Here is a 27,820-nt window from a genome sequence, read left to right on the forward strand (position 1 = left end):
TCGTGCACGACCAGCTCGCTCTCTCAACGAAAGCGGGACGGGGCCGAAGAGAGAGAAAGCGGTGCACGTGTGTTGCAGGAAACTAAAGCGGCACAGAGACGACAAAAGCGACGGCTAGAGACAAGCCCTCCTCAACCTCCTCCTCCTCCTCCTCGACGACGACCCTGCTCAGCGCTTGCCCTTGACGCCCTCGAACGCGACGATCATGCGGCCGGGAAAGGCCCTCGGGCGCTGCCTCGTCTCGTCGCGCGCGTACACGCGCAGGCCGAGCGGGCCCTCGACGACGCCGAGCTGGCCCTCGGAGCCCGACGGGCGCGACGGCGAGTTGACCGTCAGGAGCTCGCGGACGATGCCCGACACGAGCGGGACGTTGTACGACTCGCCTTCTTCTGCGGAGCGGGAGGAGGAAGGAGGGGTTCAGTGAGAGAGTCCGCGAGGAGAGGGAAAGGGAGGAGGGAGAGGGAGGGAGAGAGGGTGCGCACGGTTGACGACCGACGTGGCCTTGTCGAGGGGCTGGTACAGCTTGGCGTCGCGCGTGACGTCGACCTTGTCGGGCTCGGAAAACACCTTGTCGTCTCGGCCGCACGAGACGAGGTCGACCCAGAGGAGCTCGTTCGGCTTCTTGTCGGCGTCGCCCTTGACGCGGCGCGCGATGCCCGTGACCGAGGGCTGCAGGCGCATCGCCTCGAGGACGTACTTCTGCGAGCGTGCGAGAGCAGGGACGATGGGCGAGCTCGGGTCAGGGAGGGGCTCGTGCGAGGGAGAGAGAAAGAGGGAGAGGCCGGGACGCACGATGATGAGCGAGTCGTTGGCCATGCCGACCTGCTGCTGAGCGGCGTGGCACACGTGCTGCAGGTCCTTGTGGCGCGACGGCTCGAGGAAGAAGTCGACGACGTTGGCGACCTCTGCGCGCGAGCGAGGAGGGTCAGTGACGGGCTCGACGACGACGAGCGCTCGTGAAAGAGAGAGGGATAGGACGTACGAGGCACGACCTGGACGAGGCGGATGAGGGCCGTGAGGAGCACGCCGGCGAGCTCGTCGATCGGACGGTCGCTCTGCGTCGTGCGCTTGTACAGCTTGCGCGAGCGGTCCGACAGGACGTAGCCGCCCGAGCCCTTGCCCGTCAGGACGCGCTTGAAGTCGCGCAGGAGGTCGCCGGCGAGGTCCTGCGGCGAGTGGGAGAGAGAGAGAAGGTCAGGCTCGAGGTCGTCAAGGCCGAGAAGGAGGACGAGGAGGACCGAGCGGCGCACCGGGATGAACTCGGTCTGGCCGAGGCGCATGAGGATGATGCCGCGCAGGAGCTCGCTGTGCTTGCGCGCGCGGTCGCGCAGCTTGAAGGCGACGGTCGGGTCAAAGCTGAGCGAGGCGGCGGGACGAGAGGGTCAGTGCGGGCTCCTCGACGACGCGCAAGAGGAGGAGGAGGGACGCACTCGAGGTAGACGAACGCGTACAAGTCGGTCAGGGCGTCGTACAGGCCGTCGACCGTGAACAGGCCGAGCGGGTTCGACTTGGACTTGAGCGGGATCCCGAACAGGTCGGCGAGGTACTCGACGACGACGGGCACGGCAACGTCGCCGACGACGTCGATGCGGAACTTGTCCTTGCCGTACGCAAACTTGTGCTCCTCGAGCGTGCGCTTGGTGACGTCGCCGAGGTCGACGAGCGCCGTCTGCGCCCAGTGAGGCGGGAACAGGGCGAGCTCGAGGATGTCGGCCGCCGAGTCGCGGCCCTTGGACGAGTCGCCGAGGCGCAGGTAGCTCAGGATCGACGGCTGCTTGGCCTGCGTGAGCTCGTCGAGCGCAGGGCCGTACACGCTCGACAGCCGCTGGCCCTTGTCATCGAGGACCTGCTTGAGGTCGGCGTACGACGTGAGGCGCTTCCACGCGGGAGGGGTCGACGGGCGACGGTAGTCGTACTCGGACGCGATGCCGAGGTGCTCGAGGTTGGCCTTGGTCGTGTGCGGCGTCGAGAACGGGAAGAGGGCATAGATCGAGTTGTAGGTGAAGTGGGCCGAGAAGTGGCGCATGAGGAGCTGGCGGGGCGACGAGGAAAAGAGTCAGTGACGGCTCTGTCGCGCGTCGACGAGGCGAAGGAGTGACGAGGAGAGGAGGGAGAGGACGCACCTTGCCGATGACGCCGCCGAACGAGCCGTTGTCGAGCTCGGGCTTGAGGTCTTCCCACATGGCCGACGTGAGGTTGCCCGCGTTGTAGTCGGTCGTGAACTGCAGGCGAGGGCGACGTCGTTAGTTGGCCGTCGAGGGTGGTCGAGAGGGAGAAGGAGAACGAGGGAGAGAGAGAGAGCGTGGACGCACGAAGCGATCACCGCGAACGAGGGCGGCGGCGTCCGACAGGATGGCGCGCGAGATCGAGTACTGCGAAGTGAGAGAGGCGCAAAGGGAGAGGAGGAGGGGCAGAAAAGGGAGAGAGTCAGTCCTCGCTCAACTTGGGAAGGTCGACTCGCCGATGAGGAAGGGGGACGCACGCCGGGAGCGAGGCCAGAGCCGTTCATCGAGGGCTTTGGCTCCTCGGCCATGAGGCCCGGGTACAGCTCGAGGTGGTCGACGTGCTGGTACAGCTTCTCGGCGGCGCGCGCCACGTCCTTGTCCGGGTTCCACTCCTCGAACGACGAGTACTTCTTGAGGCCGAGGAACTCGCGGAACCTGTGTGCGACGTTCACGAGTGTCAGGGCGAGGCGGCACGAGGGAGGAGAGAGAGAAGAGGCGGACGCACTCGTTCATCGAGCAGCAGCGCCACGTCTTGCGCGCCGCCTCCATGCCGAGCAGGTCGATCGCGCGCATGACCTCCGGGATCGCTGCAGACGAGGCGACAGAGTGAGTGCGAGACCTCGTCGTCGTCGAGGAAGGGAGGAGGGGACGCACCACGAGCCTTGAACGCCGACGCGACGTTGTCGGTCGCCTCGAGGAGGACCTTGACGATGTCCTCGTCGCTGCGTCATACATCCGGTCCAGGCACGAGGTCAGGTCAAGCTCATGGACCGAGAGAACGAGAGGGGAAGGGGGCAGGACGCACCGGAAAGCGCCCGACTCGGTGCGCTTGAGGCCGAGGAAGGTCCACGTCTCGGGCCCGCCCTTCATGTCGTCGAGCGCCTTGCGCGCCGCGACCTGGAAGTCCTCGGTCGTCATCTGTGGGCGTCGGGCGACGTGAGTCGAACTTCCTCCTCGAGCCGAGTCGAGAAAGAGAGGGAGAGGGGACGCACCTCGGAGAAGGGCTTGCCGCCGTTGTACTGGCGCATGAGGCCCTCGAGCCACTCGGTGTCCTTCTCACTCGACGAGGCGTGCCAGCGGTACAGGATGTTGAACTCGACCGAGACGTGGTTGCCCTCGCCGCGAGCGAGCCGGCCGCCGAGGAGCGACTTGATCTCGCCTGTCGGCACGAGCGACCAGGTCGAGTCGGTCTTGTTGAGGTTCAAGATGACGCGGATGTAGTCCTGCACGAGGTGGGCGAGAGGGAGAGGGCCGAGGGGGAAGGAGGAGGAGAAGATGAGCAGGAAGGGAAAGGAGGGGTCAGTGCGGCGCTCTCCTCGACGACGACGGCAACGAGAGAGAGAGAGAGAGAGGCGAGGCGCACCTGGAAGATGACGTTGACAAAGTGCCCGCAGTTGACGTTGCGCGCCGTGTTGAACAGGTCGTTGTCCTGGCGCTTCTTGGCCTCGTCGTCGAGCGAGTCCCACTCGGCGTACCGGCCCTGCTCGTTGACGGCAAACAGGCGCTGCGCGATGTCGTTGTGGTTGCGCGAGAACAGGATGGCGAGCGCGACGCAGCTCGGCGACACGAGGAAGATGCGCTTGTTGGCGACCGCGTCCGGGTGCAGGAGGCCCTGGACGCCCGAGCGCACCGTCGCCTGCTCGGCCGCGTTGTTGCCGTAGATCGGGCTCAGGTCGAGGTAGCTCGACGCCTCGTTGACCTCGCCGTTGCGCGGGTCCGTCTGGAAGATCGAGTGCACGATGAGCTGCGCGAAGCCGAACAGGAGCGACCTGCAGGACGAGGGGCAGGGACGACGACGAGTCAGTGCCGGCTCGACAGGCGACGACGAGGACGAGGAGGGACGAGGGGACGCACGAGATGCCCGACGGGTGGGGGACGAACTTGTCGCGCTTGAGGAGCGAGTCCCACACGACGCCGTGGTCGGGGAGCTGAGCCGGGAACGCGTGCAGGTTGGGGACGCTCCGCGCGTACGGCATGCGCGCCTTGCCGAGGTCGTGGAGGAAGATGTTGTTCTTGCTGCCGTCGGCCTCGCGGTAGCGGTAGTCGCCGACGAGGGTCGCCGGCGGCTTGGGGATGTCGTCCCACAGGACGCGCAGGAGGGCGTTGGTGACGGTCGTCCCGATCGGCGCACCCGGCGGCAGCTTGGCGAGGACCGTGACGATCTGCGGTGGGCGAGGGGGGCGAGTCAGTTGCTGAGGAAGGCGAGGAAGAAGAGGCAAGGGAAGAGGGTGCACGCACCTCCTCGAGGAGGAACTTGCGGTCGTCGAGACCGGCGACTTGGCTCTGCCCGACCTGAATCATGCCGATGGCGTCTGTGAGCGAGAAGGGAGAGAGTCAGGCGTGACGACGGCGATGAGGGAAGAGGGAGGAGGACGCACCCTTGGCGAGCGTGTTCTCCTTGAGCGAGTCGAGGAGCGAGTAGAACGCGTGCTTGCTCTCGTGCGCCGCGTGGTGCGCCGCCTCGACGGGCGCCGTGTCGGCGAGGGCAGCTTGAGCCATCGAGAGCGTCTGCGAGAGAGGGGGGCGGGGAGGAGAAGGTCAGCCGGAGAGTCCGCGGACCGCGGGGGAGGACGCCGGAGGAGAGAGTTTGGGGAGGGGATGAGGGGACGCACCGTCGAGACGACCGAGCGAGCTGCTCCGAGGACGCCACGGCGAGACGAGGGCGAAGGCGGCGTCGACGACGACGAGGAAGAGCCGGGCTGCTGGTACTCCTCCTGGGGCTGGCCGAGCGTGACAGGCGCGACTGTCGTGGTCGGCATGGTGACGAGAGCGTCGAGGAGAGGCAGACGCGAGTGAGGAAGAGGGCTAAGTAGGAGGGGAGGGGGAGGGAGGAGTGAGGAGAAGGAGGGAAAGAGGCGAAACGGGGCGAGAGCCTGCGAGGCGAGAAACGAGGACCCATCGCCTGCTCGTCCGACCGAGACGACGCTAGCGAGCGAGAGACGCATACACTCGTTGCAACGCGCCCCTGCTCGGCCCTGGTACACGCTCAGAAGTCGCCCTGGTAGTGCGACAGCCCGCTCGTCCGACTCGTGCTGTGGCCCGCCGTCGCGTTGTACCAGCTCGCGCCGCCCTTGTTGAGCTCGATGGTGACGACTGCGGAGCGAGAGAAGGCAGGTGAGCACGCGAGCGACGCCCTTTTTCGGGCGCCGAGAGGAGAGCGAGAGGGACGGACCGTCGGGCACGAGCCCCTGGAGGAACGCGGACATTCCGGGCGTCAGTGTTTGTCTGGGTCTCGAGACTCGCCTTTACAGCCGAGGAGGGAAGAAGATGGCGCAGGTGGCGGCGAGTGCGACGAGGGCGGGGCGAGAGGGGGGCGAGGGGAGGGAGGGAGGAGAGAGGAGAAAAGGGAAACGCAGCGACGCACCATCGTCGCAGCGATGTGCAGCCCCACGTCCGTGTTGTCGACGTTGCCCGACAAGCCCGTCGAGTTGTAGCTGCAGGAAGGGGCGAGGTGAGCGAGGCAGTAGAGGTGAGGGAGAGCGAGAGACGCACCCGAACGAGTACAGGTTGACGTCGACGCCCGAGTGCCCCGCCGTCGACCATCCGACCTGCGCCCTGCGCGAGATCTGTGCGTGTATCGAGAGTCAGTCTCGTCGCACGAGAGAGGCGAGACGAGGGAGGAGAGGCGGCGCACCGCGTCTGCCAAAGCCCGATTCGCCCGATACGCGTCCGCCCTCTCTGTCCACACCTCGTCCACCTCCCACCTCGCCGGGTCGATGATGCCGAGACCCTTGTCGAACAGCTCCGACACGACCCACTCGCGAGTTGCGGCCGGGTAGCGCGAGACGAACAGCTCGCCGAGGTACGAGGTCGAGCGCGTGGCCTGGAAGAGGACGTCGGGATACCTGCGTCCGGGCGAGAGGGTCAGAGATGGGCGTCGTGCGGCTCAGGAGACGTCGAGGATGGAGAGGAGGAGGGACGTACCACAGGTACTCGGGATACTCCTCGCCCAACTGCCGCCCGAGCGCGAGCCCGCCCGTCTCGTGGTCGCTGACGCTGACGAGCATCGTCGGCGTACCGAGCTCGTTCTGCTGCTCGACCCACCGCTTGACGTAGGCGACCGTCTGCTGATACGCGAGCATGTCCGAGATGTGCGCGACCGGGTCGTTGTTGTGCCTGCAGGAGGGTCGTTCTGGATCAGTCCGGCTCGGCCTCGAGACAGAGGAAGGAGAGGACGAGGGACGCACCCTGCCATGTCGATACGGCTGCCCTCGACGACGAGCAGGAAGCCCTTGCCACGCGAGCCACGCTCGCCGAGGTAACGCAGAGCTTGCGTCGTCCTGCGCAAGGTCCACGAGGTGTCAGCGTTCGTCCTCTGCAAGTCGGCGAGACGGATCGACGGCTGAGAGAGAGGGGAGGAGAAGAGAGGGAGAGGACGCACATCTCGCGCAAGCTCGGCTGCTCGTCGGTGAGCGTCGTCGCGACTTGCCGGTCGATCTCGTACGCCATGTGCTGCTCGAGAGGAGGTCAGGGCCGACTCGCCGACCGCGCACGACAGAGGTAGGAAGCGAGAGACGCACGTCGTCGGCAAAGAGCCCCAGCACCGGCGCGTCCTGCGCGTCCTCCTCCCTGAACGCCCGCAGCGCCGCCATGCCCTCGAGGACCTTGACGCCCTTGCCCTTGGCCGCTTCAAGCAGGTCCTCGTCATCGGTCCTGCAGCTCGAGCTCGTGCCGTTCGGGCGGAAGAAGCACGCGCCGCCGCCGAGCGCGATGTCGACCGGCAGGTTCTTGAGCCCGGTGCGGGCCTCGCCGACGAGGAACCGCGCAATGTCGCTCTCGAGATCGCGGTCCGGGACGTGGGCGTAGAAGCTGGCCGGCGTCGCGTGCGTCAGGCGCGAGGTGGCGACGATGCCGGTCGAGAAACCTTGACGCTTGGCGGCTTCGAGGATGGTGCCGCACGGCGTGCGCGACGGCGTGATACCGATGCCGCCGTTGTACGTCTTGAGCATGCAGGCGAAGGCGGTCGCGCCGGCGGCCGAGTCTGCAGGGGCGACGTTGTCAGCGAGCGCCTCGTCGGCCGCAAGGTCGAGGAAGAAGGAGGGGACGGACCGGTGATGAGGGAATTGGACGACCGAGTCTGTGGCGCAAAGTCGTGAGCTCGAGACCACGAGGAAAGAGCTGAGAGAGAGGTGAGCGTACCCTGGACGTGCCGACGAGAATGTCGTCGAGAGGGAGGAGCCCAGAAGCGTTGTCGCGGCCGCGGTACCCGCTCGCGAGGTCGGCGTAGGCCGTCTCGTTGAGCAGCGGTCGAGAGGTGCCCGAGACAGACGAGTTGGTCGAGTACAGGTACTGAACGTAGGAGCGCGCCATCGTCTCGCTCGCGGGACCTGCGCGACGAGGAGGAACGAGGTCAGTAGCGGGTTCTGCGACGAGGAAAGGGGGAGCGAGAGAGGGAAAGGGTGGCGCACCCATGCCGTCGCTGATCATGAGGATGACCTGGAGCTTTGGCGCTTGGCCGCCGAACCGGGTCGACAGGCTGGCAACATAGGTGAGGATCCAGCCGCCGGCCAGGAGGGCGAGGAGGCCGGCGACGACCTGCGGGAGGTACCGCGGCCTTTGCCGAGGATGCCGCTGGACCTCGAGGACCTGCTCGCGGGTCGGGATCTGCACTGCGACGTGCGAGGGCGGTCGTGGGCGGCCTCGGCCGTGGTCGGCGCTCTTCTCGCCGGCCGTGTCGGGGTCGTGGTCGTCGCTCGGCGGCTCTGCGCTGGCTGGCGGGTAGCGGTGGGCGAGGGGCGGATAGGGAGAGTGTGCTCGGCCGAGCAGCGACTCTGTGTCGGAGCTGGAGGGACCGGATCGCTCCTGCACCGCGATGAGACGGTTCATGTGGGGGGCAGTGAGCGAGGGCGGGGACAGAGGGGCGGGAGAGAGGGGGCGCACCTCGTCGAGAACGAACTGGACTGGACTGTGGCTCCTGCTCATGGCTCAAGCCGCTCAGCTCATCGAGGTGTGGTCGAGGGAGCGGCGACGGCTCGGTCGGCGTGTCGCTTGGCTCCCTCCGCCCGCCGCGACCTGCTTCACTCGCTCCAGCGCCTTTGCTGGCCCGCTTGATCTACTCTGAGCACGACTCGCCACCTGCTCGCCTTCCTCCCGCACCTCCCGAGCGAGCCGTCGCCAATCTCTCAACGCGGCCGCCTCCTCCTCCAATCTCGCCTCATCACGCGCCGCACCCTCGTCAGCGAGCCAGCAGAGGCGAGGGGACGCAAGGCGCGGGACTTTCCAGTATGCAGGGCAGCAGGCGCCGGCGACCACCGTTCGACTTTCCTCCCCGTCCTTCCCTACCCGACCTCGCCCACCCGTCTACCGTCCGCCTCGGCTTGCGCAACCAGCCGCTCGTCAACTGAGCAACTCGGCGTCCGACACCTCACCGCCGACGACGGCGACGAGATGGCCACCTCGCCGCACCCTGCGGCGACGAGCCAGGCGCTCGGCGTTTTTGTACTCGTCGCGCGTCGTCTCGTCTGCAATGGACAAGCTTCTGCCTGTCGAGCACCGGAGCGCGACGATCGAGCGGCGCTTTCAAGACTGGCGGGCTCGACAGCGACAGCTCGGTCCTGCGCGAGGGTCGCCCTTTCTCGCGGTCCTTGCGCTTCTCGACCGGCGCGATGCATCGCGCTCGCCGCACCCGGGTCGTCTGCGCTCACGTCGTCGACTTGCACGTGCGCAAGGAGGACACGCGGCGGCTGGCGCGTCGCAGGGGCCGGCGACCGTGAGAAGGAGGGCTCGAGGCGCGGTCGAGGTGCCGCTCGAGCCGGCCGAGTCGGCTCTCTAGCGCAACTGCGCCTGTGCAGCCGGCGACGTGTGCAACGCAGGGACCAGTCCTCGCACCGAGTCGCTCGCAGAAGCGCAGCGTTGTCGAGCAGAGCGAGAGCGACCGTTCGAGGTCCGAGAGCTGCGGCGCGAGAAGACCGCTCTCGAGGCCGGCGAGCTCAAGCTTGCGATGCAATTGAGACCCGGGCTTGCCCTCTGTGCTTAGCGTGAGAAGCTTGCTCCTGGAGCCCTTCGCAAGCAAGGTACGACACACTCGCGTTGCGTCGCGAGGCTGGGAAAGGGGAGCGAGGAGGAAGGGGGAGCGAGGACGAGAGAAGAGAGGTGCCGGGCCCGGCACGGCGGGTCGGTGTTGGCTAGCTGAACCTACAGCTGCAAGCAGACAAGCCCGCGAGGCAACGCAGAGCGAGAGAGAGGCCGGCGGAGCGAGTTGGCCGACGACGTCGAGTTGCTCTCGAATCGCCCTCCTCCTCGACGAGCTCTGCCAGACCGACCAGCACCACCACCACCAGCAGACCAGTGCACACCTACGCCCACACGGCACCCACGCTCGCTCATCCACCTGTCGGCCCTCCTCCTCCTCCCTCAATCACCGCGTCGTGCGGGGCTCTCGTCGACCTTGGCTGCCTCATCAGCATCGCCGCACTCGACTCGCCAGTCCCCAGCCGCTCCTTCACCAGCGCCCTCGTCTACCACCTGCACCTAGCGCCCTCAATCGAGCAGCACCCTCGCGGCGCGAGCACGGCTCGCCCTCCTCGTTCCTGCCCTCGGCCAACTCGCCCCGCCTGAGCCGCCGGCGCACAGCCGCATGGCCTCGCAGCCTGCATCGACCGCGCCATCCACCACCACCGCCAAGCCCGTCGCGGCCCGCCCCGTCTTTCCCCTCAGCCAGGTCGAGCTCCAGCGGTGGTACCGCTTCGCGCAGAGGGGCGGCGTCGGACGGGCGCGCGCCAGGGTCGACAAGGTCTCGCAAGATGCGGCGCGCGACCTCATGTTCCTCGAGGGAGACGAGGTCGTCGTCCTCATGGATCTCGGCGGGTCGAGCTACCTCGTGCGTCCCTCTTTCTCCCCCCGCCTGGTCCACCAACCCTTGCCCAGCGTCCTAACCTTGCGCCTCGGCACACAGGGCTTCTGCGAGGGCGTGACGGGCCTGTTCAACGGCGCCGACGTCGTCATGCAGCAGGCCAGGCTCAAGCGGCCTGTCGTGTCCACCCGCTCCTCGTCGGCGACCTCGCGCCCGGCTGCTCCTCCCGAGCAGGCGCTCCCAGGACGAGGAAGCAGCATGTCGCGCACGGCGGCGGCGGAGAGTGGGGCGGCGAGGGCGCGGAGCAGAGCTGTGGGCGAGCCGGACGTCGAGGTCATCGCCGACCGGTCGACTACGCTCGGCGGGTCGCTCAGCAGTCGGCGAGGGTGGGTGGCGGACGGGTTGCGCATCGCGGCGGCTGAGGGTCGGACGGGAGGGGGCCGAGCAGGGCGCGTCGTCGACGCCGCGCCGCAGGAGGACGTCCAGGGTGCGTCTCCTCTCTCTCGCGCTTCCTTAGATACATCATCTGACAGACTTTCCGCCTCACAGAGATCCTCACCAACGCCTACTCGCCCGAGCTCGCCGGCGCTTTCGCCTCCCCTTCCCTACCTAGCCCCAGCACGTCCTCCCTTCGCCGCGCTCGCACCTACGCCGACTCGCCTGCGCCCTCGAGCACCTCCACCGGCATGGCCCGCACCCCGTCCCTCCTCATGTCGCCCTACTCGGACTTTGTCGACCGCGAGCGCGACGACGAGTCGGTCTCGTCGATGAGCGGCCACGGCCTCACGCCGGCGCAGGGCCCGTTCACGCCCGTCGAGCCGGGCAGTGCGTGGCAGCCTCTTCGCGACGATGCCAAGGCGGCGCAGCCACGCAGTCGAGGAGCGCCAGACCTGCGCGACGGCCCGACGCCGACGACCGAGTCGTTCCCGCTCGACGCGTTTCCGTTGCCGGCGTTCGGCGACCTGAGCATGGACGACGCCGCGCAGGTGGCGTACTCGTCGCCCATCGAGCAGCTGTCCGACGAGCTATCGTCCAACCAGCGGCGGCAGCAGCAGCCCGGCGCTCGCCGTCCGTCGCACGCCCTCGCCGCGTCCGGCGTGCCCGTCCCCCTCTCCTCGCCTCGGCAGGCCCCCTCTCCCTTTTCCTTCTCGCCCTCCAGCTCCGCGACGTCGGCTCTCCCTCCTTCGCTCCTCTCGTCGACCGACCTGTACGCCGATCGCAGCCCTCGCGAGCCCAAGTCGTCCGGCTCGACCATCGGCAGCACGAGCACGAGCGGCCAGCACGTCCCCGGCACGCCGACCGACGACCCGACGCTCGCCTTCATCTTCGACGCGTACCGCTACTCGCTGGCGCAGGCGCCCGACCGCGACCGAGGCGCCGACTCGCCGGCTCGCAGCCTGCGCGACCTGGGCGGTCTCGGCGCGCTCGAGGAGCTCGCCGACGTCGAGTCGCCTCCTCGAGCAGCCGCCGACGACGCCTCGACGCTGCGCACGTACGGCGCGGCGTCGCACCTCCGCCGCGGCCTCTCGAGCGCCGCGCCGTCCTCCTCCACTGCGCCCGACCCCCCGCACCACCGCCCCGCAGCCTCGTCCTCGTCCCTCGCCTCGCTTGACAGCGTCCGCATCCCGCGCCTGTCCGAGGTGTTCCCGCGTTCGGGCACGCTCGACTCGCTCGCGAGCTGGGCGACCGAGACGAGCGGCGGCGCGAGAGGCCCGGGCGGGAGGGGCAGCGTGTCGGCCGAGGCGCGGTACGCCATGTGGTCGCCGCCGACGCCGAGCAAGGACGTCTACCTGCGTCGGCCGGCCGAGCACGAGCGGCGAGCGGCCGAGGCGCAGGGCGAGCCGGCCGTGGCGGCGCAAGTCGAGCGAGCGGCGGCGGCGGCGGCGGCGGACGACACGGCCGAGCAGGAGGGGCCCGAGCGCACGACGAGTCGCCGCGAGCAACAGCGCTCGGTCCCCATGACCGACGCGGCGCACCTCGAGCAGGACTTGGCGGCGTCGCGCCGGCTCTTCCACCAGCACTTCTCGCCGCCGCAGGAGCTCGTCGCCGCCGCCGCCCAGCAGGCCAAGCTGTACGACCATGGGCGGTACGGCAGCATCGACGAGCTGCCGTCGCCGTCGAGGCGGCAAGAGTCGCCCGGGCGGCTGCGGCGCAAGAGCGCAAAGGGCCTGCAGATCTCGAGCCCGGCGGTGCCGGCTCTGCAGGCCGTCCCGCGGTGGCGCAGCGCCGAGGGCGCCTCGCCGGTCGAGCAGTCGCTCCCAGCTGCGCCGGGCGACGTCTTTGCGCCGTCGGCGCCGTCGTCAGCGTCGATGCCGCACGTCGAGGTGTTCGGCGCGAGCCCGAGCGCCGGCTCTCGCACCTGGGCGTCGCCTCGCCTGCGCGACCTGAGCCAAGACTCGCAGGCGCTCTTGCCCTCACTCGAGAGCACGGCCTCGCCGACCGTCAGCTCGCCGCAGACGTTCACGTCGGCCACCTCGAGCCCGGTCGCGCCGTCGTTTGAAGACCCGCAGGACCGCGCCGACGCCCGTCGTCGCCCATCCGGCAGCGGCACGAGCCTGTCCAAGAAGCTGCGCAAGCCGCTGCACCGCGCCAAGTCGTCGCCGTCGCTCGGTCGGCAGCAGAACGACCCGTCGACCTCGTCGTTCCCATCCGGCGGCGGAACGCGTCCGCCCGTGCCGACCCGGCAGGGCAGCGACCCGTTCTTCGCGGCGGCGGCGGCGGCGGCCAAGGACAAGACGGCGACGTCGTTCTCGTCGTCGTCCAAGGACTCGAGCGAGCGGCGACGGGTCGACTACAGCGCCGGCATCTCGTCCAAGGACTTTGAGGAGGAGACGGTCCAGATCGGCAAGAGCGAGTTCGAGATCGTCAAGCCGCTCGTCGCGCTCCTCTCGCAGCCGAGCGAGTCCGACGACGGTTCGGCAGAGTCATCGTCGGCGCACGTTCCTCCTTCCGCCGTCGACCACGTCACGCCTCGACGCCCGACGGCGCCGCCACCGCCGCACACGCCGGGCAACAACCTCGGCCTCTCGACACCGTCGCTCTCGCACTTCTCGCCGCCGACGCCGGCGTCTGTCGAGGACGGCGGCCAGCACGCCCTCGACGACTACCGCAAGAAGGAGGCGCAGTGGGTCGCCGCGCTCGGCAGCATGTCGCCGACGCAGGTCCGCAAGAGCAAGAAAATGCGGGCGCTCGTGCAGGCCGGCGGCGTCCCGAGCAGTGTGCGCGGCAAGGTGTGGGCATTTTTGGCTGAGGGGAGCGTCGAGAAGCGGCAGGGCGTTTACCAGGTCCGTCTGCGGGCTCCTCCTGCCTGTTCCTTGACGGTCTCACTAACTCTGTCATTGCCAACAGTCGCTGTGCAAGGTCGCTTCACCCGCAGTTCCGCCACTCGTCGAGGAGGACCTGTCGGCGACGCTCGACCACCCGCAATTCGCCTACGGCTCGGCAGGGCGCTCCGACATCTTCCAGGTGCTCCAGGTGCGTTCTCGTCCTTGCCTCCGCGCCTCGTCTCGCCGGCCCGTCGCCAACACCTATTCCTCCAGGCCTTTGCGCACTTCCTTCCCCTCGACTACTACCCCGGCCTCGGCTCGGTCGTCGGCCTCCTCCTCTCGCAGATGCCGGCCGAGGACGCCTTCTGGACGCTCGTCGCCCTCGTCCAAGATTATGGTCTGCGGCAGTACTTCCCGTCGGCGCAAGACGAGCTGCGGCTCGAGACGTTGGCGTTCGAGTTCCTCCTCGAGGCGATGGAGCCCAAGCTGGCTCGACGACTGGTGCGTCGCCCTCTCCCAGTCCCACCTCTTCTCCTTGGTCTCTCTCCCTCTCCCTCTGTCGCGTCGCTGCGCGTGCGGCAACTGACGAGCCCTTTTCACCCTGCAGCGCGAGCTCTCGGTTCCGCCGTCCGACTACCTCGCCGTCTGGCACTCGACCCTGTACCTCACCGTCCTTCCTCAGCCTACCGTCCTCCGCATCGTCGACCTCCTCCTCTTTGACGTCAAGGCGCGCCACCGTGTCGCTCTCGCCCTCCTCGACCTGTCGCACCTCGACGACCACACCGCCTTTCCCTCGCGCGACGCCGCCCTCAACCACCTCCTTGCGCCGCCGCCAACCGCCTTCACGCCCACGCTCCTTTTTCCTGCCATCGCGTCGACCAAGGTGAGCGACGACAAGCTCAAGAAGGCGTTCGTGAAGGCGGCCAAGGCCCTCGAGACCTGAGATCTCCTCGTTCGACCAGGTGCGCTCGCCCTTCATCAGCCCGTCCATCTTCTCGTTGTCGGGGACTGACCTCTGGATGGGCGTGTCCGCAGATATCCCTCGCCCTTACTCGCACTCGCCCGCACTCGATACCTTCCCCGTCGTCCCGATACCTCGTACTCGCGCTCGTTGTGCTCCCTCGGCAATCTCCTTTCGCCTACCTTCGTCGGCATGTGTCCACCAGAGAGGCTCTTGCTGAGAGCTGTGCGAGGCCGGGAGAGACGAGGCCGTCCTCGGCGAGTCGAAACACGCTCGCCAAGGCTGCGTCCTCCTCCCTCTTCTCTCATCGCCGTCGTCGTGCCTGACTCTCCCCCTCCTCGCTCACAGACGCCATCGGCATGATCCAGGTCGGGCAGAGCCAAGTGGCCGGTCTCGACGACCGCAAGTTCCTCCTCGAGGAGGTGCGTGCACCCTCTTCCCTTGCCTCTTCTTCCTCGCCTTCCTCAGCAACTGACTCGCCCCCCTCGCCCACCGCAGATCGTCACGGTCCTCGCCAAGCTGCCGCCGGGTGCGCCGATCGGGACGACCGTCACCAACGCCCTCCTGCGCGTCCTGTGGGACGACATCCCCAAGCCGCCGGCGACCCTCGTCGGCGACTACCGCTACCGCGAGGCCGACGGCAGCAAGAACAACATCTTCCTCCACGACCTCGGCAAGGCGCGCATGCCGTACGCGCGGAGCGTCCCCAACCTGCACGCGTTCCCGGCTCAGCTCCCCGACCACGGCGTCGTGTGGGACTCGCTCCTCAAGCGCGACAAGTTCGTCCCCCACCCGTCGGGCATCTCGTGCGTCCCCTCGTCCCTCCTCGTCCTCGTCGTCGCCTGTCGAGCCGGCACTGACTCGTCGTCGTCCCTGCCCCTCGTCCTGCAGGTCGCTCCTGTTCGGCTTCGCGCAGCTCATCGTGCACTCGATCTTCCAGACGGACCCGCGCAACGGCGAGGTCAACGAGGCGTCGAGCTACCTCGACCTGAGCCCGATCTACGGCAACAACGCGGCCGAGCAGGCGACGGTGCGCTCGGGCGTCCAGGGCCTCCTGACCCGGACGCGGTCGCCAACAAGCGCATCTTCCTCGTGTCGCCGAGCTGCGTCGCGCTCGCCATCCTGTTCTCGCGCAACCACAACGACATCGCGCAGCGCCTGTTTGCCGTCAACGAGCAGGGCCGGTACGCCGAGTGGGACTCGCTCGACGACGAGGCCAAGAAGCGCCAGGACAACGACCTGTTCAACACGGCGCGCAACGTCAACTGCGGGCACTTTGTCAACGTCATCTTCCAGGTGCGCCTCGCCTCTCTCTCTCTCTCTCTCGTTGCCGTCGTCGTCGAGGAGAGCGCCGCACTGACCCCTCCTTTCCCTTCCTGCTCATCTTCTCCTCCTCCTTCCCCCTCGGCCCTCTCCCTCTCGCCCACCTCGTGCAGGACTACATCCGCGTCATCTTGAACCTCAACAAGACCGACTCGACCTGGTCGCTCGTGCCGACAGGCGAGATCAAGTCGCTCCTCGGCGGCCGGCTCGCTCGTCGCGAGGGCAACCACGTCTCGGTCGAGTTCAACATCCTGTACCGCTGGCACGCCTCGTCGAGTGAGAAGGACACCGAGTGGCTCGAGGGCCTCATGCGCCAGTACAACGGCGGCAAGCCCTTCTCCGAGGTGCGTCCCCTCTCCCTCTCTTTCTCGACTCGGCTCGAGGAGGACGTTCGACTCACGTCGCCCGACGCCCACAGATGACGACCGAGGACTTCCAGGTCGCGGCGCGCAAGGCGCTCGACGACATGAAGGGCGGGCCCGAGACGTGGACCTTCCTCGGCCTCAAGCGCACCGAGTCGGGCGCTTTCCGGTGCGTCCTGCCCCCTTCCCCTCTCGTTCTCTCGGTCCATGAGCTTGACCTGACCTCGTGCCTGGACCGGATGTATGACGCAGCGACGAGGACATCGTCAAGGTCCTCCTCGAGGCGACCGACAACGTCGCGTCGGCGTTCAAGGCTCGTGGTGCGTCCCCTCCTCCCTTCCTCGACGACGACGAGGTCTCGCACTCACTCTGTCGCCTCGTCTGCAGCGATCCCGGAGGTCATGCGCGCGATCGACCTGCTCGGCATGGAGGCGGCGCGCAAGACGTGGCGCTGCTGCTCGATGAACGAGTGCGTCCGCCTCTTCTCTCTCTCCTCCCTCGTGCCGCCTCGCCCTGACACTCGTGAACGTCGCACACAGGTTCCGCGAGTTCCTCGGCCTCAAGAAGTACTCGTCGTTCGAGGAGTGGAACCCGGACAAGGACGTGGCGCGCGCCGCCGAGAAGCTGTACCAGCACGTCGACCACCTCGAGCTGTACCCGGGCCTCATGGCCGAGGAGCCAAAGCCCTCGATGAACGGCTCTGGCCTCGCTCCCGGCGTGCGTCCCCCTTCCTCATCGGCGAGTCGACCTTCCCAAGTTGAGCGAGGACTGACTCTCTCCCTTTTCTGCCCCTCCTCCTCTCCCTTTGCGCCTCTCTCACTTCGCAGTACTCGATCTCGCGCGCCATCCTGTCGGACGCCGCCGCCCTCGTTCGCGGTGATCGCTTCGTGCGTCCACGCTCTCTCTCTCTCCCTCGTTCTCCTTCTCCCTCTCGACCACCCTCGACGGCCAACTAACGACGTCGCCCTCGCCTGCAGTTCACGACCGACTACAACGCGGGCAACCTCACGTCGGCCATGTGGGAAGACCTCAAGCCCGAGCTCGACAACGGCTCGTTCGGCGGCGTCATCGGCAAGGTGCGTCCTCTCCCTCCTCTCCTCGTCACTCCTTCGCCTCGTCGACGCGCGACAGAGCCGTCATTGACTCTTTTCCTCGTCGCCCCGCCAGCTCCTCATGCGCCACTTCTCGGCCCACTTCACCTACAACTCGATCTATGCCCTCTTCCCGTTCTCGACGCCGCACACGACCAAGGCCAACCTCGAGCACCTCGGCATCGCGTCCGAGTACGACTACCGTCGCCCGTCGACCCCTCCCGCGTGGAAGCGCCTCACGTCGTACGCCGACCTCAAGCAGGTCCTCGATGACAAGGGCCAGCGGCTGTCGAGCGTGTACGGCCCTGCGCTCGACGAGCTCACGCAGGCCAAGCAGCCGTCGATCCTGAGCTACCTGCGCCTCGGCGACTCGTCCAAGGGCCGCGACTCGGCGGCCGACATCCTCGAGCTCGCCCTGTTCCCGCCTCACTGGGCGCAGACGGCGCTCGTCGACCTCGGCGACGTCACCAAGCGCACGCTCGAGGAGCACAAGTTTGCGTACGGCAAGGACAAGTTCCGCATCGACGTCGTCGGCGACGTTGCCGTGCCCGTCGTCGTCGAGTACCTCGCCGACCTGTTCGGGATCCCGCTCAAGTCCAAGTCGAACCCGCTCGGCCTGTTCACGGTCGACGGCCTGTACGACGCCCTGACCGACTTGTACGCGTTCGTCTACCTCGAGTGCGTCCCTCCTCCTCCTCTTGCGCGTCGTCGAGGAGCCCGCACTGACCCTCTCGTCCCGCCGCCTCGCTCAGCTTTGACCCGACCGTCGCCTTCAAGCTGCGCGACCGCGCGCGCAAGCACAGCGAGCTCCTGCGCGGCATCATCCTCATGCGCCTCGGCCAGACCGAGTTCATCCCGGTGCGCCGCTCGGTCCTCCTCGTCCTCCTTCTCGGCCTTGACGACCTCGAGCCTGACCTTCTCTCTCTCTCCCACTCGCCGCAGGACCTCGCCGGCGACCTCCTGCGCGACTTCAAGCGCGTCCTGACGGGCAAGGGCTCGGGCGGCTACGTCCTGTCGGACCGCTCGCGCAAGCTGTACAAGCGCACGACGCAGAGCGACCGTCCGATCGACGAGCTCGCCGGCGTGCTCCTCACGGCCCTCATCCGCCTCGTCCAGGTCGTGCCTCGTACGTCCTATCCCTCTCTCTTTCACGAGCGCTCGTCGTCGTCGAGCCCGTCACTGACCCTCCTCGCTCGCGCGCAGAGGTCGCCAACGTCGTCGACTTCTTCCTCGAGCCGTCGCGCCACAAGGACCTGCAGCACGTGTGCCACGCCGCTCAGCAGCAGGTCGGCATGGCCAACGACTCGCTCATCATCGTGCGTCCCGGCCTCTCCCTCTTTCTCTCTCCCTCGCACGAGCCCCTCCCTGACCCGAGCTCGCCCATCGTCCCTGCTCTCGCACGCTCGCAGAAGTACGTCCTCGAGGCGATGCGCCTGCAGCCCTCGGTCACGGGCATCGCGCGCCGCGTCAAGGGCGACGCCGACAAGAAGCCGAACGAGCTCCTCTGGGTCGACCTCGTCTCGTGCGGCCGAGACGACAAGGTGTTTTCCGAGCCCGACAAGGTCGACGTCACGCGCGACGCCAAGCTGTACCAGCCCCTCGACAAGGCCACGTCGGTCGTCAACCGTGCGCACCCTCTCTCCCTCCCTCTCCCTCCTCCCTTTCCCTCTCCTCGCGGACTCTCTCACTGAACCCCTCCTTCCTCCTCCCGCTCCGCAGAAGAAGGCGAGTCGTACAACGTCCCGCTCGTGTCGGGCATCGTCCGCGAGCTCCTGACGGTCAACTCGCCGTCGCGCCCGTCGGGCTCCGAGGGCCAGCTCGGCGTCGTCGAGGGCCCGCTCGGCCTGCGCGTGTACGCGCGCGACGAGACGAGGCAGCGCCCGAGGGCCTTTCCCGGCCGCATGATCGTCGCGTTCGAGGGCGTCAAGGGCAAGCGCTGAGCAGGGTCGTCGTCGAGGAGGAGGAGGAGGAGGTTGAGGAGGGCTTGTCTCTAACCGTCGCTTTTGTCGTCTCTGTGCCGCTTTAGTTTCCTGCAACACACGTGCACCGCTTTCTCTCTCTTCGGCCCCGTCCCGCTTTCGTTGAGAGAGCGAGCTGGTCGTGCACGAGCCTCTCGACGACCGAGAGCAAGTTGAGAAGGTCGTCGACTTTGGACGCGATGCGCTGCTCGACGGCGAGCTGGAACGCGAGCTGCAGAGGGCTGTACCCTGCACGTCATGCTCTACAAAGGTCGACCCGGTCGTCCGAGAGCTGCACCTGGCTCGCTCGGTCCTTCCTCCTTCTCCTCGTCTGCTCCTCGGCTCGTCCCACCCCCTCAGCGGGCGAGAGCGTCCTCTCTTGCGCTCGCGGTCGCTCGTCTCGACGCCGCAGGGCCGCACCTGTAGGCAAGCGAGCCATAGAGAGCCCTTGCCCGTCCGAGCGTCGCTCGAGCACGCGGCGGCGCAGAGCGGGACGGCTCGACGAGAAGCAGAGGCGAGCAGGATGTTGTGTGGGTGGCCGAGGGGCCGGGGGCGAGCTGGAGGAGCAGGCCTTGAGCGGGAGAAAGACGCCGAGCGAGAGAGAAGGTCGAGGAGGCCGGCCGAGGAGGGCGGGCGAAGCGGGACAGAGCGACGGCGGCGTCCTGTCGACGAGGGGGCAAAGGCGATGTCAGTTCTCCTGCTCGGGAACGGCGGAATAAGGATGCCCGTCTCGCTCGCTCGTCGACGACGAGGGGCACATCAGAAAACGACGCAGCGACGCGCCTAAGCAAGATCTTCCACACGGCGAGGGGCTTCGCGGTCCTTGAGACCCGGCCCTCGCTCAGCGTTGGATTGTTAAAGTGTAGACATCGTCTGTGCCCGACGTCGAGACGAGGAGAAAGGGAGGAGGAGATGCGAGAGAGAGAGAGGGCGGCTCACCTCAGAAGTAGAGGCTCGACCGCTTCTTGCCGCTCGACGACGGCTCGCCGCCGTGGCCCGACACGCTCGCCGACTCTACGTCGCCCTCCTGGCGCCCGCGAAAGCCGGCGCAGACGAAGAAGCCCTCCTTGCTGTCCTTGCGACTGCTCGGCGGCTTGATCCAGCGCACGACGTGGAAGTGCCGCCCGAGGTCCCTGCGGAACTGCTCGGTGAACTCGGACGTGAAGTGCTTGATGACGAGCTGGACGGGCAGGGCGCGGCCCGAGGCGGCGGCGGTAGGGGCGGCGGCGGGTGGGGGCGAGTCGGGCGAGGCGGCGGGCACGGGTCGACGAGGATGGGCTGGGGACAGGGTCGCGACGGCGAACGCGAGTGCGGCCTCGCACAGAGCGAGCGAGATGCTCGCGTCGCGCAGGGCGTTGCCCGACATGGCCGCCATCATGTCGCTCAAGACGAGGTCGACCTGGTCGCGCCTGCTCTCGCGCCGGACCGTGGCGCGCACTCGCGCCTGGACGACCGGGTCGAGAAAGTCGCCCTGGACAAAGTGGACGCTGTCGCGCTCGCCGATGGCGCGCTGGAGCGGGAGGAGGTCGACGCCGACGAGGGTGGTGCCGCGGTGGTGGACGACCTCGAGGGCGGCCTGGATCCAGCCGCCGGGTGCGGCGCCGAGGTCGACGATGGCCATGCCGGGGCGGAGGAGCTTGAGGTCGCCCTTCCAGCCCTGGTGGAGCTCGAGGAGCTTGAAGGCGGCGCGCGAGACGAAGGCCGTGTTGGTCTCGGTCGACGGGTTGGTGCCCGATGCGGCGCGGGCGCGGACGTAGGGGTCGTTGCGCTGTCGCTGGATCCAGACCTGGGACGCTGCGCCCTTCTTGGCCGTGTTGGCGGAGCTGGACGAGGTGAAGAGGCGAGTCGGCGAGGGGGAAAAGGTTCGAGGCGCGAGGCGAGAGGAGGATGGGTGCAGGAGCCACGAGGTGGGCGATGGAAGGGCTGCTGAGCGTAGTCGCATGGTGGCTAGCGTGTCGCACAGAGCTCTCGAGTCGAGCGACGAGGGCGAGGCGAGGAGAGCGAAGCCAAGCTGGACGCGAGTCGCCTCTGCTCCTCACTCTCGCCCGCTCGCACAAAGGCTCGCTCGCCAGTGCACCCAGTCGACTCAGCAGGTGGCTCTGAGTACAACCCGCCACCTCTTGCGCGCTCGAGTGCAGTAGCCACCTCGCGCCATGGTCTCGTCCCCAGCTCCAGTGTGAGCACCGCGATGAAGCCCTTGTCCTCCTCAGGGCCCCGGTAGACTGACCCGAGCCTCGCCGTGACAGTCCCGCCGGTCCGCCGCCCAAACCCATCATCTCGCCCCCCAACACCCTCTCGCTCTCGCAGATCGCCACCGGCTGCAAGGTCTACATTCAGCGCCAGATCCACCCCGACCGCCCGAACGACACCGAGGTCCGCAAGGCCGAGATCCTGTCGATCCGTCAGCGCAAGATTGGCCGCGCCGAGCGCCGCGAGAAGAAGGCGCGCCTCAAGGCCGCCCAGGACGGCGGCGCCGAGGCCGAAGCTGAACTCGAGCGCGAGGAGCGCGAGGCCGACGAGCGCAGCAGGGCAGAAGGCGACCGTCTCGAGTACTACTGCCACTACGTCGAGTTCAACAAGGTGCGCCCTCGCCGTCCTCGACGCCTCGTGGTCCTCCTGCGCGAGCACTGACTCGTCCCTCCCTCCCCCTTTCCCCTTGTAGCGTCTCGATGAATGGGTCTCGTCGCACCGCATCCTCCTGTCGCGCGAGGTCGAGTGGCCCTTGCCGCCCCCACCGCCGACCGCGCCCGGCTCGACCCGCAAGAACAGCCGCGAGACGACCGCCGTCCCGCCCTCGCCTTCTCCCGTACCCTCGACCCCTGCCCTCAACGGCTCGGCCGCCGAGACCAAGAAGGCGCTCGATGCCGGCACGGTCCTGCGCAAGGCGGCCATCCGCGCCGCGCACGAGCAGAGCGTCGGCAACAAGCGCAAGGCGCTCGGCGACGACGAGGACGACGCGGCGGGCGAGACGGACGGCGAGGGCGACGCCGAGATGGCCGACGCGCAAGTGAGCGGCGGCAAGGACGGCGGCGCGTCGCCGCAGCCGGATGCGGCCGCAGGGGCCGACGGCGCGAGCGACGACGGCGCCATCCCGACGTTCAGCAAGGCGCGCGAGATCGAGAAGCTGCGCACGCAGGGCTCGATGACCCAGTCGCACTCGGAGGTGTCGCGCGTCAAGAACCTCGACCGCATCGCCATCGGGCGCCACCTCGTCGAGGCGTGGTACTTCTCGCCCTACCCGGTCGAGTACGCCCACACGCCCGTCCTGTACGTGTGCGAGTTCTGCCTGTCGTTCTACGCGAGCGAGAAGCAGATCGAGCGTCACCGGCACAAGTGCACCCTGCGCCACCCGCCGGGCAACGAGATCTACCGCCACGAGGACATCTCGTTCTTCGAGATCGACGGCCGCAAGCAGAAGACGTGGTGCCGCAACCTGTGCCTCCTGTCCAAGGCGTTCCTCGACCACAAGACGCTCTACTACGACGTCGACCCGTTCCTGTACTACGTCATGTGCCACCGCGACGAGACGGGCGTCCACCTCGTCGGCTACTTTTCCAAAGAAAAGGAATCGGCCGAGAACTACAACGTCGCGTGCATCCTCACGCTGCCCCAGTACCAGCGCATGGGCTACGGCAAGCTCCTCATCGAGTTCTCGTACGAGCTCAGCAAGAAGGAGGGCCGCCTCGGCTCGCCAGAGAAGCCCTTGTCCGACCTGGGCCTCCTGTCGTACCGCGCCTACTGGGCCGAGACGATCGTCGACGTCCTCGTCAACACCAAGGAGGACATCACGATCGACGAGATTGCCAACAAGACCGCCATCGTGCACTCGGACATCATCCACACGTGCGTCGCTCGCTCCCTCTCCTCTTCTCCTCTCCGTCCTGAACCTCGACTGACACCTCCTTCCCCTCTCCCCTCTCCTCGGACCACAGCTGCCAGGTCCTGCAGCTCCTCAAGTTTCACAAGGGCCAGCACCACCTCGTCGTCTCGCCCGCCGTCCTCGAGCAGCACGAGCGCGTGCGGTCCAAGGTCCGGCGCCGCATCGACCCGACCAAGCTCATCTGGCGCCCGCCGACGTTCACGAGGCAGGAGCTGCGGTTCGGGTTCTGAGGGGCAGGAGGAGCGGCGGGGCGAGGGCGGTGCGCAGGAGGAGAGCCGGCTGTACAGCGAGAGGAGCTCTCGAGGGCGAGGAGGGGCGGCGGGAGCGGTCTGTCTGTTCGTGTTTCGTCGTCGGTCGATGTTGTAACCACCATGGCTGTTCATTTCAGTACGTGCGTCGCACCAGGAGCGCTCGCTGTCGAGAGCGGCGAACGGACCTCTCGCTCAAGGGAGCGTGAGGGAGGGGAATCGCGAGCTCTCCTCTCCGGTCGAGCCGCCCCAGAGTCTCTCTTGCAAGTGTGTGAGAGGGCTCTGCAAGCATCCTCGTTTGCTCTCGAGGCGAGGGAGGGACGGCGGCTGCGTCTCGAGAGCGGAGATTGGCCAGCGACGAGCGAGCTCCTCTTCCTGGTCCGCACCCCTCGACAACCATGGCCGCCGCTCTCCGCTCGACGCGCGTGCTCCGCCAGAAGCTCACGGCCGACCCTCACGCGTACCACGCCACCGACGAGACCCCGCTCTGGCGCAAGATCCGCCGGGCCATCGTCGTCAACCCGTGAGTCCTCGCCTCGTCTCTCTCGCTCTCGCGGTGTGTGGTCCACCTGCTTGTCGGGTCTTCGATGGGTGTGGGGAGCGCTGCGGTGTCGTGCAAGCCTGCGCAGGAGGTGGACGAGGAGGGCGGCGGGTCCGGCCCACGAGGGCGATGAGCAGGGGCAGTCCAGCTCGCCCGGGCGGCCATCTGAAGGACGAGCGGCAAGCTGCAGCACACCACGCGGTCCAGCTCGAGCCCGACGAGCGCGCGCGGCGGCCCGCACAAGCTCGGCGTTGCCCTCCTCCCGCACCCGCCGACGTCGGCCGCAGATGGCCCGCCCTGACACAGTCAGCAACAGCGTCGAAGCAGGAGCCCGTACTGACACATTCGTCCCGTCCACAGTGAGTCGTCGACCGGCAACCCGCTCGCGTCGGCCAACCGCCAGCCTGAACCCGCCTCGCGCCCGGAGAAGTTCACCGTCCCCTCGTCCAGGGCGTCCGACGTCGCGCAGAACCCCTACTTCAAGCGCGACTTCCGTCGCATGTTCCCCAAGACGGAGGTCGTCACCCAGGGCGAGCTCGCCAAGCTCCTCATTGCGCAGGGCGGCTTCGAGGCGTGCGTCCCTCTCTCGTCCCCTTTCTCACTCAGTTTCGACTTGCCGCTCACGCCGCCACGCCCCACACAGCCTCCCGCCCGTCACCGCCTCGGAGAGCGACAAGACGACCGCCCTCACGGCCGACTCGCCCGCCCCGTCCCTCGCCGCCCTGTACTCGACCCCGTCCGGCGCCTCGTCCGGCTTCCGCCCGCCAAAGCCTCCCGGCCGCAAGTACAAGTGCGTCCCGCGCTCTCTTCCTTCTCTTCCTCGAGCCCGTCTCGCGTCCGCCGAGCTGACCGGACTCGCACTCGCAGCTGGCACGCCTCGAAGGAGCAGGCGCCGTCCGACCCCAACGCCTACTTCCCCATGGTGCTCTTCGACACGACCTCGGCGTAAAGGTTTCGTCGGTCGCCTGTAATCAAGTCCGTTTCTCTTCTGGACTCGCGACTGAGCTCGGAGCGCCGTCCTGGAGCACTGCCGACCGCCGAGGAGAGAGCGAAAGCAAGAGAGACTGTGCTTGAGGTGGGCTCCGAGCGAAGCTGGACTTGCTTCTGCCTGTACCGCGACTTGCGCTCAGAGAGCTGTTCGACAGGTCTGCTCGGAACTCACTGCGCAAGAGCGGCAGGGGCGAGCGGTCGCCTTGCAAGTTCCTCCACTTGGGAAGGCGCGCACGGACCTGTCGGTCTCTCTCTCTGCTCGAGTTCCTGCGAGGACTTCCGACCCGATAGAGAGAGCGTGGACGAGCGACTATGCGCGGCAGAGTTCCCACGTCGGAGAGAGGGCACCGGACACAGCGACGAATCCGGGCTCGACTCGTTGTACCGAGAAAGATTGCAGTGCGACGATCCCCCTTCGAACGCGGGCAACAGGGCAATCGAGCGCTGTCACGGTCGGATTTAGCTTCCTTCCCCGCAAAAGTAACCGCCGAGGCGCAGGTGCGCCGGGCGAGATAGCCGCCTTCTTGCGGCTCTCTCTCTCGCTCCTCGCCCTCAATCGCTACAGCAGCTTGCTCTGCACGACCCTGCTGTCGACGAGCGCCTTTGCTGCCCCCTCTCGCGCGCCGCATTTCGAAGACTTCCTCCTCTCGCCTCGCCCCGCTCAGGCTCCCCCACGCCCTCGATATCATGGCGCACAAGGACGCGGCAGCTGCAGAAGCGCAGCCGGTGCACAAGGCCGACGACTCGGAGCGTCTCCACGAGCTCGGGTACGACCAGGGTGCGTCGCCGTCGCCTCCTTCCCCTCCTCCTCCTCGTCCTGATCCTCCTCTCGCAGAGCTCAAGCGCGGCTGGTCGACCCTGGAATCGGTCGGCGCGAGCTTCAGCGTCATCAGCGTGTGCACCGGCATCACTACGAGCTTCCTTCTGGGCATGACGAACGGCGGACCAGGAGTTATGGGTGCGTCGCTCGTTCACCGACTTCTCTCCAGGTTCCTCGAAGCTGACCCGCTTCTTCTTTCAGCCATCGGGTGGATCTGCGTCTCCATCATGACCATGTGCGTCTTCGATCCCTCGAGCTTGCCGGTACGGTCGCCTGACCCGCCAAAATGGAACCTATCTCTCTCCCTCCCTCTCTCTCTCTCTCCCCCTCTCTCTCTCTTTCTCTACCGCGCAGGTTCGTCGCCTTCTCGATGGCCGAGGTCGTGTCGGCCGTCCCGTCGGCAGGAGGGCCCATGCACTGGGCAGCGCTCCTCGCTCGGCCCAAGTACAGCGCGTTCGCCGCCTACGCGACAGGCTGGTTCAACTTGCTCGGCCAGATCGCCGTTACAGCGTCCATCACATTCGGAAATGCAAACCTCAGTGCGTCCCTCTCCCTCCTCTCTCTCTCTCCCGCCCGACCTCAATCCCCAACCCTATCTCTCTCTCGCCCGACCTCAACAGCAAGCTCGAAGGCACGTACTGACCCACCTCTGGTCGACAGTCGCGACCCTCGCCGGCGAGTACGGCTTCGAGAGCTCGGCCGCCCGCATCATCGGCATCGACGCCGGCCTCCTCGTCCTAGCTGGCCTGTTGAACTCGGTCGACGTCAAGCTGCTTGGTCACCTCAACCGCCTGTCGATCGCCATGCACTCGGTCGGTGTCTTCTCGGTCGGCGTCGCCCTTCTCGCGAGCGCGCCGTCTTTAAGGTCGGCAAAGGAAGTGTTCGGCACGTTCTACGACGGCACGGGCGACCCTGGATGGAGCATGCGGGCTTCTCCTGCCTACGTGGCTCTCACTGGGTGCGTCGAGAGTTCTCCGAAAACTTCTGGCTCGAGCGAGGGTGCGACGAGGCGGCTCGTGCGCAGCCCGGTCGGTGGTGGGGCCTTTCAGCTCATGCGCAGTATACTGACCTCCCGCTCGTCCGCAGTATCCTCCTTGCCCAGTTCACCATCACCGGCTTCGACGCGTCGGCGCACATGGCCGAGGAGACGGCAGACTCGGGACGAGCAGCACCTCTCGGCGTCCTCATCTCGGTCGGCGCGTCGGCGTGCTTCGGCCTCTTCTACCTCTTGTCCCTCCTCTTCTCGATGCCGGACTACCAGGCGACCCTCGACTCGAGCCAGCCCGTCCTCCACATCTTCGTCGAAGCGTTCGGCAAAACGAGAGGTGCTGTCGCGTTCGGCTTCATCATTTGCTGCGTCACACTGTGCGGCACCTTCTCGGTCACGTCAAACAGCAGGATGTGCTTCGCCTTTGCGCGCGACGCCGGCCTTCCGCGCTTCTTCGACAAGGTCGGGGCGAGAACGGGCGCGCCGGTCCGGACCGTGTGGCTCGCCGTCGTCCTCGCCTTCTGCCTCGCCCTGCCGTCGCTCGGTAGCGCCGTCGCGTTCACCGCCGTTACCTCGATCGCAACCATGTGCGTCCCTCGTTCGCTCGCTGTCCTCCCCTCGAGCCCTTCCTGACCGTCCTCGCCTCGCGCAGCGGCCTGTACATCTCCTACATCATTCCTATCGCAATCGCGGGCTTCGACCAAGCTCGATTCCGCACACTGCGAGGCCCCTTCCACCTCGGTATGCTCAGCAGGCCCGTCGCCCTCATCGCGACAGCCTACGTGATCTTCATTACCGTCGTCTTCTGTTTCCCGACGGCCAATCCAGGTCCGTTAAATTCTCCCTCGTACCTCTCCCTCGTCCCTCTCCCTCGGCCCGTTCCCTCTGCTCGCCAACTCGAGCCTTTCATTCGACCTTCCGACTCGACCTTCCCAAGTCGACCTTCCCAAACTGACCTCGATCCCTCTTTACCCTCTTCTCGCAGTCGACATCAACACGCTCAACTACGCGCCGGTCGCCGTCGGTATCGTGCTCGTCTGGGTCTTTGTGTCCTGGTTCTGCGGCATGCGGCGCGTCTTCCGGGCGCCGACGCAGGGTGCGTCCTCCTTCTTCTTCTCTTCCTCGCCTAGAGCACCTCGCCCAGCGCCTCCTTCCTGACACTCGGCCGTCCAGGCTCGCTCGCAGACTCTTCTATGGCGGCGCCGACCAAGGTGTCGAGGTTGAGCGACGAAAAGGCCGACGAGGAGGGCAAGGACGAGCCTGCAGGAGGCTCGATCGCGCAGGTCATTACGAGGTGAGGGCGTTCACGGCAGAGGTTACTTGCAGTTGCACATGTTCGACATCTCCCTCTCTCTCTGGGCCTCTCGAGAGAGAG

The 27,820-nt window shown here is 67.4% G+C and overlaps 8 protein-coding genes across 8 annotated transcripts; 5 read left to right on the forward strand and 3 right to left on the reverse strand.

Annotated features, from left to right (window-relative positions):
* Positions 1 to 168: 168 nt before the first annotated feature.
* Positions 169 to 4,984, reverse strand: RHOBADRAFT_51621 (uncharacterized protein; the record flags this gene model as incomplete). Its single annotated transcript, XM_018415934.1, has 18 exons — positions 169 to 389; positions 483 to 699; positions 793 to 905; positions 983 to 1,166; positions 1,251 to 1,356; positions 1,431 to 2,032; positions 2,124 to 2,222; positions 2,313 to 2,372; positions 2,483 to 2,660; positions 2,731 to 2,812; positions 2,880 to 2,947; positions 3,031 to 3,143; positions 3,218 to 3,448; positions 3,589 to 3,994; positions 4,080 to 4,387; positions 4,464 to 4,537; positions 4,604 to 4,733; positions 4,838 to 4,984. 18 exons carry the CDS (start codon positions 4,982 to 4,984, stop codon positions 169 to 171), a joined length of 3,339 nt encoding a protein of 1,112 aa, XP_018273863.1.
* Positions 4,985 to 5,155: 171 nt separating this feature from the next.
* Positions 5,156 to 8,147, reverse strand: RHOBADRAFT_51622 (uncharacterized protein; the record flags this gene model as incomplete). Its single annotated transcript, XM_018415935.1, has 13 exons — positions 5,156 to 5,318; positions 5,398 to 5,413; positions 5,590 to 5,659; positions 5,718 to 5,791; positions 5,860 to 6,070; positions 6,150 to 6,341; positions 6,413 to 6,505; positions 6,607 to 6,677; positions 6,746 to 7,206; positions 7,275 to 7,302; positions 7,365 to 7,552; positions 7,634 to 8,027; positions 8,106 to 8,147. 13 exons carry the CDS (start codon positions 8,145 to 8,147, stop codon positions 5,212 to 5,214), a joined length of 1,947 nt encoding a protein of 648 aa, XP_018273864.1. The 3' UTR covers positions 5,156 to 5,211.
* A 1,654-nt stretch (positions 8,148 to 9,801) lies between these two features.
* Positions 9,802 to 14,226, forward strand: RHOBADRAFT_41814 (uncharacterized protein; the record flags this gene model as incomplete). Its single annotated transcript, XM_018413950.1, has 6 exons — positions 9,802 to 10,044; positions 10,120 to 10,504; positions 10,567 to 13,301; positions 13,366 to 13,491; positions 13,557 to 13,784; positions 13,891 to 14,226. 6 exons carry the CDS (start codon positions 9,802 to 9,804, stop codon positions 14,224 to 14,226), a joined length of 4,053 nt encoding a protein of 1,350 aa, XP_018273865.1.
* Positions 14,227 to 14,302: 76 nt separating this feature from the next.
* Positions 14,303 to 18,960, forward strand: RHOBADRAFT_41815 (uncharacterized protein; the record flags this gene model as incomplete). The annotated part of the gene is made up of 18 exons (XM_018413951.1): positions 14,303 to 14,381; positions 14,593 to 14,666; positions 14,743 to 15,050; positions 15,136 to 15,274; positions 15,325 to 15,540; positions 15,681 to 15,911; positions 15,986 to 16,098; positions 16,182 to 16,249; positions 16,317 to 16,374; positions 16,469 to 16,646; positions 16,757 to 16,816; positions 16,907 to 17,005; positions 17,097 to 17,698; positions 17,773 to 17,878; positions 17,963 to 18,146; positions 18,224 to 18,336; positions 18,430 to 18,646; positions 18,740 to 18,960. The coding sequence occupies 18 exons, from the start codon at positions 14,303 to 14,305 to the stop codon at positions 18,958 to 18,960; spliced, it is 3,066 nt and encodes a 1,021-aa protein (XP_018273866.1).
* A 958-nt stretch (positions 18,961 to 19,918) lies between these two features.
* RHOBADRAFT_41816 (uncharacterized protein) lies at positions 19,919 to 20,920 on the reverse strand (the record flags this gene model as incomplete). Its single annotated transcript, XM_018413952.1, has 1 exon — positions 19,919 to 20,920. One exon carries the CDS (start codon positions 20,918 to 20,920, stop codon positions 19,919 to 19,921), a length of 1,002 nt encoding a protein of 333 aa, XP_018273867.1.
* Positions 20,921 to 22,096: 1,176 nt separating this feature from the next.
* On the forward strand, positions 22,097 to 22,821 carry RHOBADRAFT_64562 (uncharacterized protein; the record flags this gene model as incomplete). Its single annotated transcript, XM_018418515.1, has 1 exon — positions 22,097 to 22,821. A coding segment is annotated over exon 1 (701 nt), but the record flags the coding sequence as incomplete, so codon positions are not given.
* Positions 22,822 to 23,504: 683 nt separating this feature from the next.
* Positions 23,505 to 24,596, forward strand: RHOBADRAFT_41818 (uncharacterized protein; the record flags this gene model as incomplete). Its single annotated transcript, XM_018413953.1, has 4 exons — positions 23,505 to 23,629; positions 24,008 to 24,220; positions 24,291 to 24,437; positions 24,515 to 24,596. 4 exons carry the CDS (start codon positions 23,505 to 23,507, stop codon positions 24,594 to 24,596), a joined length of 567 nt encoding a protein of 188 aa, XP_018273869.1.
* Positions 24,597 to 25,324: 728 nt separating this feature from the next.
* On the forward strand, positions 25,325 to 27,743 carry RHOBADRAFT_41819 (uncharacterized protein; the record flags this gene model as incomplete). Its single annotated transcript, XM_018413954.1, has 9 exons — positions 25,325 to 25,415; positions 25,473 to 25,595; positions 25,659 to 25,725; positions 25,812 to 25,996; positions 26,118 to 26,415; positions 26,544 to 27,032; positions 27,098 to 27,273; positions 27,431 to 27,541; positions 27,631 to 27,743. 9 exons carry the CDS (start codon positions 25,325 to 25,327, stop codon positions 27,741 to 27,743), a joined length of 1,653 nt encoding a protein of 550 aa, XP_018273870.1.
* Positions 27,744 to 27,820: the final 77 nt, after the last annotated feature.

The sequence above is a fragment of the Rhodotorula graminis genome (assembly GCF_001329695.1).
Source record: "Rhodotorula graminis WP1 unplaced genomic scaffold RHOBAscaffold_2, whole genome shotgun sequence".
NCBI lineage: Eukaryota > Fungi > Basidiomycota > Microbotryomycetes > Sporidiobolales > Sporidiobolaceae > Rhodotorula > Rhodotorula graminis.